The 13,131-nt window shown below is 33.5% G+C and overlaps 1 protein-coding gene and 1 non-coding gene across 2 annotated transcripts; one reads left to right on the plus strand and one right to left on the minus strand.

Moving 5' to 3' along the window:
• Positions 1 to 6,390: 6,390 nt before the first annotated feature.
• Positions 6,391 to 6,466, minus strand: LOC139895399 (small nucleolar RNA snR60/Z15/Z230/Z193/J17). Its single transcript, XR_011775852.1, has one exon. It is a non-coding gene; the product is annotated as a small nucleolar RNA snR60/Z15/Z230/Z193/J17 (small nucleolar RNA).
• Positions 6,467 to 9,360: 2,894 nt separating this feature from the next.
• Positions 9,361 to 10,614, plus strand: LOC139890664 (borneol dehydrogenase, mitochondrial-like). Its single transcript, XM_071873567.1, has 2 exons — positions 9,361 to 9,386; positions 9,786 to 10,614. Exons 1-2 carry the CDS (start codon positions 9,379 to 9,381, stop codon positions 10,570 to 10,572), a joined length of 795 nt encoding a protein of 264 aa, XP_071729668.1. The 5' UTR covers positions 9,361 to 9,378; the 3' UTR covers positions 10,573 to 10,614.
• Positions 10,615 to 13,131: the final 2,517 nt, after the last annotated feature.

Here is a 13,131-nt window from a genome sequence, read left to right on the forward strand (position 1 = left end):
AGCGAAAATTGGTACATAGTTGTTAAAGGTTTACAATTTGCTTGATTAGACCACTCCCAACGGTACGCCCTCAGGGTCACCCTCGAAGGCACCGTTGGCATTCATGGTGCATAGCCTCGCCCTCAAAAACACAATCCATGCTAGTGCTCAAACTTGTCATCGGAAAGCATAACGGAGGGTGGATGTCTTTGTATAAATGTCTCTGTACCTACGTGAAAAGAGATTAGAGAGCGAATCAAATTTTAGAACCGCTTCACTTATATAATTAAATAAATTTATCATCGAATAAGTAATCCTTCCATGGATGAGAAGGTTGAGTTACAGTACAGACTATAATAATAATAATAATAATAATAATAATAATAATAATAATAATAATAATAATAATAATAATAATAATAATAATAATAATAATAATAATAATAATAATAATAATAATAATAATAATAATAATAATAATAATAATAATAATAACAATTATAATAATAATAATAATAATAATAATAATAATAATAATAAAATGTGAGGAATGATATCATGGTTAGACCATTCCCAACGGTAAGCTTCCTGGACCGCCCTCAAAGCTTCACGTCGAGGGCGTCGATGGCATTCATCCAGCCATGGGCCGCCCTCGAGTATAACCATCCAGTTCGTGCTGAAATTTTTCGTGGGGAAGCATTTTGCAGGGCGAGAGATATAGTGTAATGGATATATATTTACTTTACCAACGGATATATTTAACTTTCATCTATATATATACAACTAGGGATGGAAATGGATCGGGTGAGACTGTATCCGTATCCATACCCATTTAATTTTTCTAATCTATATCCATATCCATATCCATTTATAAAAATTTCATCCATCCATATCATATCCGTTAGGTGAAGCGGGTTAATGAATAATCATCCATATCCAAATAAATTTATTTTATTTTTAGCAATTATAAGCTGTGATTCACTGTATACGATCAAAAATAATATTTCTTAATAGTTTATGCGACCGAAAGTCACATTTTTACTAATCTATATAACAAATAGTCATCAAATAGCCTATTAAACGGGTAAAGATATCGATTATCTGTAAATTTCTTACTTTTTAGTCACATGAAATCACACTTAAACCACCAAAGTACGATAAATACATTTAACGATTTAAACAAAACAAAATATAAGAAAAATTTTATATTTTTTTAAAAATTACAAAGAAAGATGAATATAATTAATGAAATATCACTACATAAATGATATTAATTCGAGTGATAAATTTATATATTTAGTTATTTCTGGTGAAAGCGGGTTTAATCCATGTATGAAACTTTTCATCCATATCCATATTCATATCCATTTCGGTTCATTCATATCCGTATAAATATCCATTTAGATCGTCCATATCCATGAATAATCTGGTAGATCGGGTGGATATCCACTGGATCGGGTATCCATTGCCATCCCTATATACAACACATAACATATTTACAAAACACAGATCATATACAAAACATAAAACACTTTCAACATAAAACACAACATATTTACACACACTTCACACACATCTTCAAAAATGTTGACAATTCCGCCGATGATCGTCTCATTCGATGTTTATTACGGCAGTGAATTTGACTATGAATGCAAACTTTATGATTACAAACGTGGTTCAAAAATTTTGTTTGAAGACACTGACATTCGAGACTTTTGTTTAGAAGAGTTTTTTGGAATTTTTGAAACCAAATGTATCGTTTCAACACACAAATGTGTTATATTACAACGACTGTATTCCAGAATTGCCCGCTCTCTACCTTCGTATCGAGGATCAATGGTACGGTATAAAGAAATTGCGTTCTGTTCAAATCGAATTTCTATGTATTTGGAATTTGATGATGATGATGTATCTTATGAAATGGAAGAAATCCAAGAAGATGGTGATGAAGATGCACAAGACAATGACCAATATGAAGATGATCCATTTCATCCAGATTCCCGTTAGAATAAATCGTACGTTTTAGGTTTTAGGAGTTTAATAAAGTAGTAATTGTATTATGACCTTTTAATTATTGTAATTTTGAATTTTTTAGAGCTTTCATTAAATTGTAATCGTTTTATCTTTATTAATTTAAGTATGTTTTTATTTTAATAATAATGTTATTTATTATTTATAAAAATTATTATATTATCAAAATTTAATAATAATAATAATAATAATAATAATAATAATAATAATAATAATAATAATAATAATAATAATAATAATAATAATAATAAAATTTGAGAAAATATATCATGGTTGGCAATGGTGTCTTATGAGAATGTCATGAGAGGAAGTGATGAAGAAAATGAAGAGAGAAAACTGATGTGTCGTTGATGTGACAATGACAAAAAATGTCATTGTTTGGTGTGGTGTTATAGAGGATTCTAATATGTGAAAATGATATATATTTGTGTGCTTTGTTGAAACATATATTCAAACTATATAATACTAACTTGCTTTATTGTATTATATAAAATATAAAAAAAGGCAGATGGCCCAAAAATGTAGCATAAGTTATCAAATTTGACAATCAAGGTAACCCCCAAATCGTGTAAGCCCGAAACGGATTTCAATTTAATTTTTGCGTAAGAAAAGGATTACATGTTTAAAAATTTTAAAATTGAGCTAATATCAAAATCTAAAATCACGAATTACTTCAAATTGAGACTTGGAACAGATTTGTAGTGCTTCGATCAACATTTGTTGTGAAGTAAGTTGATCCAAAACATCACGAAAAACAACGAATCGAGATGAACAAGTCGTTTGAACAAGTCGACTTGTTCATCTCGATTCGTTGTATTTCGTGATGTTTTGGATCAACTTGCTTCACAACAAATGCTAATCGAAGCACTACGAATCTGTTTCAAGTCTCAATTTGAAGTAATTCGCGATTTTATATTTTGATATTACCTCAATTTTAAAATTTTTAAACACACAATCCTTTTCTTGCGCAAAAATTAAATTGCAATCCTTTTCGGGCTTGTGCAAATTGGGGGTTACCTTGATTGTCAAATTGGATAACTTATGTAACATTTTCGGGCCATTTGCCCAATAAAAAAACATAATAAAAGACTATGAACAACATCTTAAAATTCTGTGCACTTTATTCATGGTCACTAAAGACTTATATGGACCCAATATACATGCATGAAAATAGAAGTAACTAACTACTCATGTTTAACCCATCATGTACGCATTAAAACTAACAGTACCCAATTACTCCTAACCTATTTACTCCTAAAAAACAATATAACATGTGAAACCATAAACCCTACGTTACGTGGCCATGTTCCTACCATTGTTGACCATTGACTAACTCCATAATTCATATGCTTTATAAATTGTTCAATTGCTACGGTTTCTTCAACTGGATCGTTTACTTATTTTGGACTGCAACATGGGCTTCTTTAATGGACTGCAACATTGGGTTTGATTTAGGGTTTTCAAGATTACCCTAATATGCTTTCGTTGGTGTTACTGTTGGAGTAGTATCTTTCTTCTTTGTAAACATAAGCTAGGAACATTAAGATGAAGGGTGCAACTTTTGCCGTTTGCTTATCATCGAATTAAAGTTATTTAGAAGTCGGCAAATGAATGCATGAATGTTAAGATCTAATAATATCTCTTAGAACACAAGTTACTAATGTTATGACTTATGCCACATGTTAACTAAAAGTTTGTCAACGTTTGTTTCATTATCAAACAATCCTCTAAATAATACTCGTAGTTGCTGGCCGAAGTCAACAACACCGTTTTATTTAAGGGCTTTCTACAATCCCTTAAAAAGTCAACTACGACTCGAATAGTAATTTGTAAGAAAAGGTGTAATCCTCCATGCCTTAAGGGTACGGTCACCGGCTAACTCAATTTTTTTTAAAGAAAATATAAATAAAATCTCCATTTGCTGAATTTTTTTTGGACAATTTTTTTTAGAAAAAACATTTACTAGTCTTGATATAGAAGGAAACAACTGTTTGCTTTTTCATCAGCTGAAGAAACCAAGCAAATATTTATAGAATCATACAGATAAGGTGTTTGCTTTAAACTTATAAAACCATTGAACAATTAATTGTCTTCAATTAATCAATTAAGACACATATAAGATTATTAACAAAACTGTTTAAGTACTTTTTTGAGTAATGCGAGAGAAATGATATTTTTATGAAGTTTAGCGTACAAAATGACTTGTAACAATAATGTTAATAGAGAAACACGAAATCGAAACAAATGGTAAATTTGATTGACCCAACTCACTATCCATCTCAATTTAAGTAATTAAATGGAATGACTTGTTACTTTTGTCTTGTTACTTTTGTAAGAAAATAACCACTCCGTTCTTCATTTTTATATCTTACTTTTGGAATTACAAGTAACCATTAATTTCACGATATTCTAATTAAACACAAATCCATCGCAATCTAACATATATTTATCATTATATCAAATACATGTTCGATCAATACTAGGTACAAAACTTACTAAACGTATATCTTGTAGTAGCCCGAAAAATTTGTCAGTAATGATCACGAAAAAATCCAATTACGTTTCGTAAATCTGAGTGAAATTACTCACATTCCCGGGTACATAGCCTGAACGGGAAAACTTTTAGTTAGAAAAACTCTTAGCTGTGCACCCGTTTAGTTTGGAATACAAGTCTCTTTTTTCAATATCTTGATTGTCACTCTAATCATCTATAAATCTAGAAATCTCCAGCTCCATCCTTAAACAAGTTTATTAAATACTTCGAAAATCAACCTCCTAACACATTTCCATCAAATCTTGCAAAAAATGGACAATCAAGTTCTTCAAAGAAACCAATCCCCATCTTCTATTCTTAAAGGAGAAGAATTTTCCATCAGCAAAATTCTAGCACGAGAGTCATCGGTTGGTCAATCATCGCGCATATACTATCAAAACACCACCAATGAAGGTGTACCTTTTAAATGGGAAAAGCAACCCGGAAGACCCAAGAAACCGCCGCTAGCAGAATATATTCCACCACCAACACCACCGCCCGCATTCCACAACTTAGCCCTTACTCGACCTAAACATGTCGACAATAGCTCTAAAGATTTAATCTTTTGGAGGTTTTGGTCTTGGAAGAGGTTAAGCAAGAACTTTAGATTAAAAAGACATGATGAAAAAGGGCGTTGTACGAGGTTTAATAATAAGCATGCTGGTGCTGGTGCTGCTTACTCTGATGGAGATTCTGATGCCGAGTTCATGGGATGGGTTCATCGTGATTCAAGATCTTCATCGTTATCATCATCATCGTCTTTAGGTAGCCATACCGAAAGGCTCACAAGAGGGCCTTTTCCTTGTAGTCCATGGAGGACATCAGAGTAAAGTTTAAGAAATATTTGCTACATTGCTTTGAGATTCTTTTTATATATCAACAACTTGTTAAATGTATAAAGTTACAAAATATATAGATTTGTTTATTACTTCGAAATTATGTGATGGTCGACATTCAACTACGATATACTCAGTACTCAGTAATTGTTTGTTTTCTTTTTTTTTTTTTTTTTTTTTGAAAAGCAAACTTGTATTAACATAAGAACTTGAAGGATACATCAAAGAAGGCAGCGACAACCTACACGAACAGGTGCCACAACAAAAAACAAAACAGGAGAAGTATAACTATAGGGTGATGATATGTACACAACCACTTTTTACACATACACAATTAAACATGCTTTACAGTATTTTACTGTACAACACTGTAAAGCATGTTTGGTTGTGTATGTATAAAAAGTGATTGTTTACATATCACTCCCCATAACTATATGGTTGCAAAGAAAGCAACCGAGCTACAAACAACGAAAGACCACGAAATTCTTAGACATTTATGTCCCTAGTTATTGACGTAATTGTTATAACGCATATCATCAGACAGTTGACCAAATGTACTTAAAATGTCAAATTTTTACTAACCCAAAAATTGGTCCCAAAATTACAAAACTAATTTTTTTAAGGGTTTATCACCGAAATGCCCAATTTTTCGAACTTTTTTGCGTCAGAGCCCATAAAAAAATAAAATTGACATTTTGCCCTCGCAAGGCGCAAGGTGCCTTGCGCCTTGCATCCTTGCGCCTGGAGGTGCCTCTTGCGACCTTGCTTCCCGGGGACGCAAGGACGCAAGGTGCCTCTTGCGACCTTGCTTCCCGGGGACGCAAGGACGCAAGGGGCCTCTTGCTCCTGCCTGCATATGATAATCGTTTTCTTTCAGATATTTCATCGAACACCTTATCTGCATGCATTGAAAAATATCAAAATATGTGCATGATTAATATTTCAGACAATTAATCATGAATAGGTATTTACTACGTATTTTGATTCAGAGAAAAGTGTCGTTGTTTAAAGAGAGTTCATCAGATAGGAGCGAAAGACTAATTTCTGAATATCACGTGAACTATGCAATAGTCATCATCTGAATCTCCCAAACTACACTAAATTAATTTCAAATTTAATAAACTAATGACTAAAAACAAAAAGCCTCAGAAGAAGGCAACATTTGTTGTAATCATGATTTTAATCATAAATTACGCAAATATATGTAATCATCAGTGGCTTGCTTACTGGAAAAACAAGCTTCATATGTATAAATAAAAAATAAATGGCCTCATAGAGAAGATTAGATATAACAACATGGTTTAATTCAGACATATGCTTGTTTTTTCAATGCGTGCACATAAGGTGTTCGATGAAATGTCTGAAAGAAAACGATTATCATATGCGCAGGAGCAAGAGGCACCTTGCGTCCTTGCGTCCCCTGGAAGCAAGGACGCAAGAGGAACCTTGCGTCCTTGTGTCCCCGGGAAGCAAGGTCGCAAGAGGCACCTTGCGTCCTTGCGTCCCCGAGAAGCAATGTTGCAAGAGGCACCTCCAGACGCAAGGCACAAGGGCGCAAGACACCTTGCGCCTTGCGAGGGCAAAATGTCAATTTTATTTTTTTATGGGCTCTGACACAAAAAAGTTCGAAAAATTGGGCATTTTGGAGATAAACCCTTTTTAATCAAATAGTGGTAGTGGACTGGTTTAAAACAAATGACTCGTATGAAGTCAAGTAATGAAAGTGGCCCGGCCCAAATAGAATTTCTGCGGATAAGAAGATTTAACCAAACTAGAGTGGCCCAAGTTGTACATGGCTTATCATGGGCTCATTAGTCATTACGGCCCAAAGTATGACATTAACATTAACATTTTAACATGTAGTAGAATTAGAAACGATTAAACGAGATGAACACGAGAATATGAGACAACTGATTATTAATATTGATCTATAAGTTATAACTGAATGAAACACTTGCAAAGATAATACAATTAAATTAAATACAACTTTATAAAAGCATGCTTGTGATAAAGAAAGTTGCACTTTACGCCCTTAAGCTATCGGTAACATGTCAAAACCAGATGAAATAGTGGGATTTGAGTGCAGCCATATGTCAGAGACAAATGATACATTTTTTTTTGGGTGAAAAATGAATTTTTGACTGTGATTGTATTTTACCTTTATTAACTCAAAATGTCAAATTTTTGTATCAAATATTTGTAGAGTGGTGGTGTAAAATTTGATTGAAAATTGTGTGGGGAAAAATAAATTAAATAATAAATATAAAATGTGTAAACCTATGATTGGATGCTCCAAACTCACGCTCAAAGTAGAAATCATCACTTTTTCGGAAAAACGCCGAAACCTGTCAAAAACTAACGCTCAAACCTATCAAATACTAACGTCTGGTTAACAGGCGTCAGTGTCCATGAGAAAATAGACCGACGCTCGAAATCAAATGATGGGGTTACAGTCAGTCTAACCCAATCAAGTGACCATCTAACTACGAACTATTTTTTGATCTTTTTTTCTTATTGAAATTACCTTTTTCATTAATTTAACTAGTGATTTGCATCGAGGTCCTATTCCTAAATAGCATACCTTCAAGACCCATTTCATGGATTCTTTCCTGCTTGCGACACAATTTCTACTTTCTACTATCGTATGAGTACCATACTTCTCTCTCATAACAACCTTATTACTTTATTATAGACTATATATGACATTGTTGTGGGATGTGAAGGCGCTGTGATAACTGTTGTGTTGTGGAGTGTTGTGACTGATGTAATAAAATATAATTGATAGTTGAGTAAAATAATACGGTACTTAAAAACAAGAGAAAAAAAAAGTGACTGACTGCTTCTTCGTTGCGGCTTTCGTGGTGTGCCCATACAACATCACAACAATTGCCACCACAACAGCTCCATAAAGCACTTTGTGGCTGTTGTGTAACAACAATTGAGGCTTGTTGGTTACCCGTAACATGTAGTCTTAGTATTACTCCTTAACAAAACAACAACAAAAATCAATTCCACATAAGTGGAGTATGGTGTCAGGGTGTGATTCAACTTGGAATACTGTCAACCCAGATTTGATTCTCACGCAAAGCGGTAGGCTTTATGGTTGAAAATGTATAAGGATTTTAATGGGTTTTAATTAAAAAATGTATGGTTTAATTCTAACAATTAAATTGTCGACATATCTGTACCGCCTTAAATAACATCTTTGTTTGTATGTTACAAGTAATATTCCAATCCGTATGTTTCACGTGGACATGAAAATACGACTGAAATGCATGTTAGCGTCAGAAAAAGAGATGGAGCATTAAACTGCCAAGCGACCACACATTTTATATCACGTTGATTGTATGATCTTTTGCGTTTCCCATTTTATAAAAACATAGAGCAAAAAAGAAAAAAATAATTATTGAACACATTAGATCCTAACATAAATAAGTGGCTTAATTGGACAGAAATATTCTGCGGTTTAACGGAGTTAGGTGGTTCGAACGTTTTGATTGGTTTACTTCTTCGATCACACATGGACTATTTCACTCGTTTTTTTCGGCTCTAGTCATGTTTACATTCTCTATCAGATGGTCAGATGTTTATCACCATCAAATGCATTTAGGCAAATCACTTTTGATGAAGTTCTAGATTCGACGAGAGGCGTGTACGATTGTTATTGTGTCAATGTCAAACATATTAGTGTCTGTTAAAGCATTAGTGCAAGTCGGTTAGGGTCGTGCTCAATTTTGAGTATCAAATAGATTGATAGATCGTTGTTAAAGACTCATTAGAGTCTATCAATTTTTTACTTTAATTAGATCTTTAGATTTTTTATAAGCAAATGAGATTATTCGATTTCAACGACAACTTGCTTTTTAAAAAAAATTGAAAAATAAATAAATAAATATAGAAGTAAAGTACCTTTCAAAAGTTTACATACCGAACTCCTACATAAGAAAGCGAAATACCTCTATCCTTCCAATCTAACTCGAGTACTCTCAATTTCATTGGATGGCAAGGTATTCATTTTTGTCCAAATATTCATCATTCAAAGTTCACATTTATATAGTTTAGGGTTGTTAAATTATGGATTTCAAACCGTGCGATCTTAAAATCAAACGGAATTCAAATTCAACTTTTGATAAGTTTCTAGGTAGTTTACAAATTAATTTGAATTCAGTTTTTTATTCGAATTCGGTTTATTTTACAACTTTGAAATCAATTATCAGTTTACTTTTTTTTGCTTTAATTCGAGTTCGATTTCGGTTTCAGTTTAGTTTTCGGTTTTGCTTTTCGAATTTTAAAACTAAACAAACCAAACCGAATAAACTTAGAAAACTGCAAACTATACCGGTAAACACCCCAAAATTATAGTTTAATTGATATAATCTATTATGGTATTTTTTGAATTCGAGTAGGTTGGAAGGGAAAGTTGCACTTATTACAGGCGGGGCTCGAGGAATTGGTGAGTCCATTGCAACACTATTCACTAAACACGGAGCAAAAGTCATAATTGCAGACATTCTTGATGATTTGGGTCAATCCGTTTGTCAAAACATAGGTCATGAAATCGCTTCCTTCATTCATTGTGACGTTTGCATCGAATCAGACGTCGAAAAAGCGATAAATTTCACCATCCATAAGTTTAGTAAACTAGATATTATGATAAACAATGCTGCTATTGCAGGTGACTTAAAGTTAAGTATTCTTGACAATGAAGTAACTGATTTCGAACGTGTGTTAAGTGTTAACGTTACTGGCGTTTTCTTGGGAATTAAACACGCGGCTCGTGTTATGATCCCAAATCGAAATGGTAGTATTATTACAATTGGAAGTATTGCTTCAAGTGTTGGTGGTAATACTTCACATGCATACACAAGTTCTAAACATGCTATTGTGGGACTTACTAAAAATGTTGCTGCTGAGCTTGGTGAATTTGGGATTCGTGTTAATTGTGTATCGCCGTATTTTATCATAACGCCAGCCACTAAACCAATAGTCGAAAAGTATCCGGATTTGTATACTAATGTGTACTCTAACCTCAAAGGAGTGGATCAAAAAGAGCAAGATGTGGCTGAGGCCACACTTTTTCTTGCAAGTGATGAGTCTAAGTTTATAAGTGGACATAATCTTGCATTGGATGGTGGTTTTAGTGTGATTAATCCATCATTTGGCCTATTTTCTCGAGTTAGGACGACTAGATAAATAAACAAAATAAATAAAATAATATATAATTACTTGAAGGTGGATTGTAAGATGTGATTAGATTACTCTATTAGCTTGTTATTGTGATTAAGGGCTTTTGTTGTAAGTTTTAGTTTGGTAATATTAAAACATGTTAGTTTGTTCTTGTGATTGTGGGTTTGTTGTAATTGTTATTTTGGGCTTGTACTCTAGTTTGAGATGTAATCAATAAATACAATTGCCAAGAAAAAAAAAGTACAAGTACTACACACTACACACTCTCATTGTTAAAAGGAAAATTGGTCAAAATATTCTCATTTTCAAAATTATTTGACAATATGTCCTTAAATTTTGATTATTGCAACAATGCCTCATAAGCACACATCACGCACCACGCATGATGCGTGTAAGTTGGTGCGTGATGCATGGTCAGCGAGAACCAAGGCAAACATGAACGTGTTATCGACGTTTTCTTGGATACTGCTTAAACTTCTAGCGTAACACGCCTCACGCACAGACTAAAACACACCATGCGTGATGGTCTGTGTGTGATGTGTGTATCCCGAGTATAAGATCATGTTTTAACGATCAGATTTCCCAACATTTTCTAGATTTTCAATATCAGATTTTATGTCTTTAAAAGAGTGTCATTTACAATAGATTTCATTCAAACTTTTTTTTTTTAATTAGATAGGAAACCCCCTTATGAACGATCACATTGGCTCCTCCATAAGGTGTCAACCTCAGATAACCAAGCCGCCTGAGCGTGAGACCTGGTATTGGGTGAATTGCGCATTATGCGCACCTTCTGATCACACGCCCTTTTTGAAGACACACTAAAAAAGGAAGATGATTGGAATTTTCTTGCAAATATGTTCCAAAACGACCTCTGTGAACTGTTTCCAATCCCTGAAAGTTCATCTCAATCTCAACCTCGAAGCATAACACCACCCTCGACACCACCACTGCCGCTAGTTCCACAATGTCATAACGAGTACGTTGAACTTTGATACAATATTCCAGGTCTGGCAAATATTCGCGAGACTGCTCTTCATCATAGAAGCGTGGGTGAATTTAACGAGGGTGAACATCCGAGGTCAACCCAGAAATATATAAGGCAAGTGATTGAAGGGGAAGCATATGATGGTAGCTTTTAAAACAACTTTCATGGCTTTTGGCATCTCAGTTGGCGTATCCTGATGGTGGTAATAATTAATCGTGTTTTTTTTTCAATTGTACATTAAAGTTCAATTTTATATAAGGCATCATATCAAACATGTTTTATTATATATATACTTTGTGACTTTAGGTTTGTGATTTTAAGTGTAGAAAACTCGAATTTAGGAGCAATAGCTCGTATTCTGAAGAAAAAAAATGCAAAATCGATAAGCTTGTTGTTGTTATCAAGTCTTGTGTTCCTAATGCACTAGGTGATCTATCAGTAGCGTTAAAGGTAAGATCCTCAATAGGTTATGAATTACTATTAATTATGCGTTATTGATATTTGGTTACTTATATGTTTATTCATCACAAAATCACTACAGGTCAAGCGTATATGTGTTGGATGTGTTCTGGTAGTCCAAAATGCTTCTGTATTGCAGCGTTGATATAGCGATGATCATTGCCTTAACATTACTAAGAAGAAAAGGTATACTAAAAGGATGGTACTGAAGTTACACCGACGTTTAAATTTCTTTCAAATATTTTCACTACAGATGCTGCATCAACTTCGTAGAAATGATAATTGTGTTCAACTTTTATGTTGATTGTATGATATTTTGTATCTATATTGTGATAATTGTGTTTGTAACAGAATTGAATGATAAATATATTATTATTAACGGCTATTATTATATTATAGTAAACAATATGAAAAAAGTTAAAAAGCGATACATTAATTAATAAAAACGGGTTACATACACACGTTTTATTTATCGATAAACGACACATAAAGAGAGATCAAAATCATGCATCGTTTAAGTTTGAAGTTGGACAATAGTCGTCAGTTGGCTCAGTGTTGTTCTTTTTCTTCCACTTTGGCTCGATATTCACATTTGTGTTTGTATTCGAATTTGTCTTGTTGTTGACCTTTGTCTTTGACTTTGAACGTGACTTACCTCGAGATTTCGAACAAGAAGTAAATCTATACCTTGAAGTAGATGCGTTGTTCTTTTCATAAGCAGCAATGCATTAAGAGCGGGTATTTCTAGGTTCACCGCATTGAGAACAATGTTTTTTGAATTTTCCCTTTTCTTCTTCTTGAGAAAGTATACGTTTATGTTCTTTAGGTCATCCAGCTTGTCTCGGTGGAGCAGTTAAAGGTAATACAAGTTTAAGATTGTCGGCATCAATCCATTCGGCTGGCGTTGGCAAAGGATTGATGTAATCTGTGTACGATAACATATACCACTCAGTGGAAAAGTGCTATTTGACATAGCCAGTGATGTCGGTTTGGTCAAAATGAAGTGTCTTCGCTAAAACGTGACCGCAACAGCAAGTATATTGGTTCCCAAGTAAACGCCTTCAAATGAGCACCAACAACTATGATTATTGGTCGCTTATATTTTACAAATTTTTACA

The sequence above is a fragment of the Rutidosis leptorrhynchoides genome, chromosome 2 (assembly GCF_046630445.1).
Source record: "Rutidosis leptorrhynchoides isolate AG116_Rl617_1_P2 chromosome 2, CSIRO_AGI_Rlap_v1, whole genome shotgun sequence".
Taxonomy (NCBI): Eukaryota; Viridiplantae; Streptophyta; class Magnoliopsida; order Asterales; family Asteraceae; genus Rutidosis; species Rutidosis leptorrhynchoides.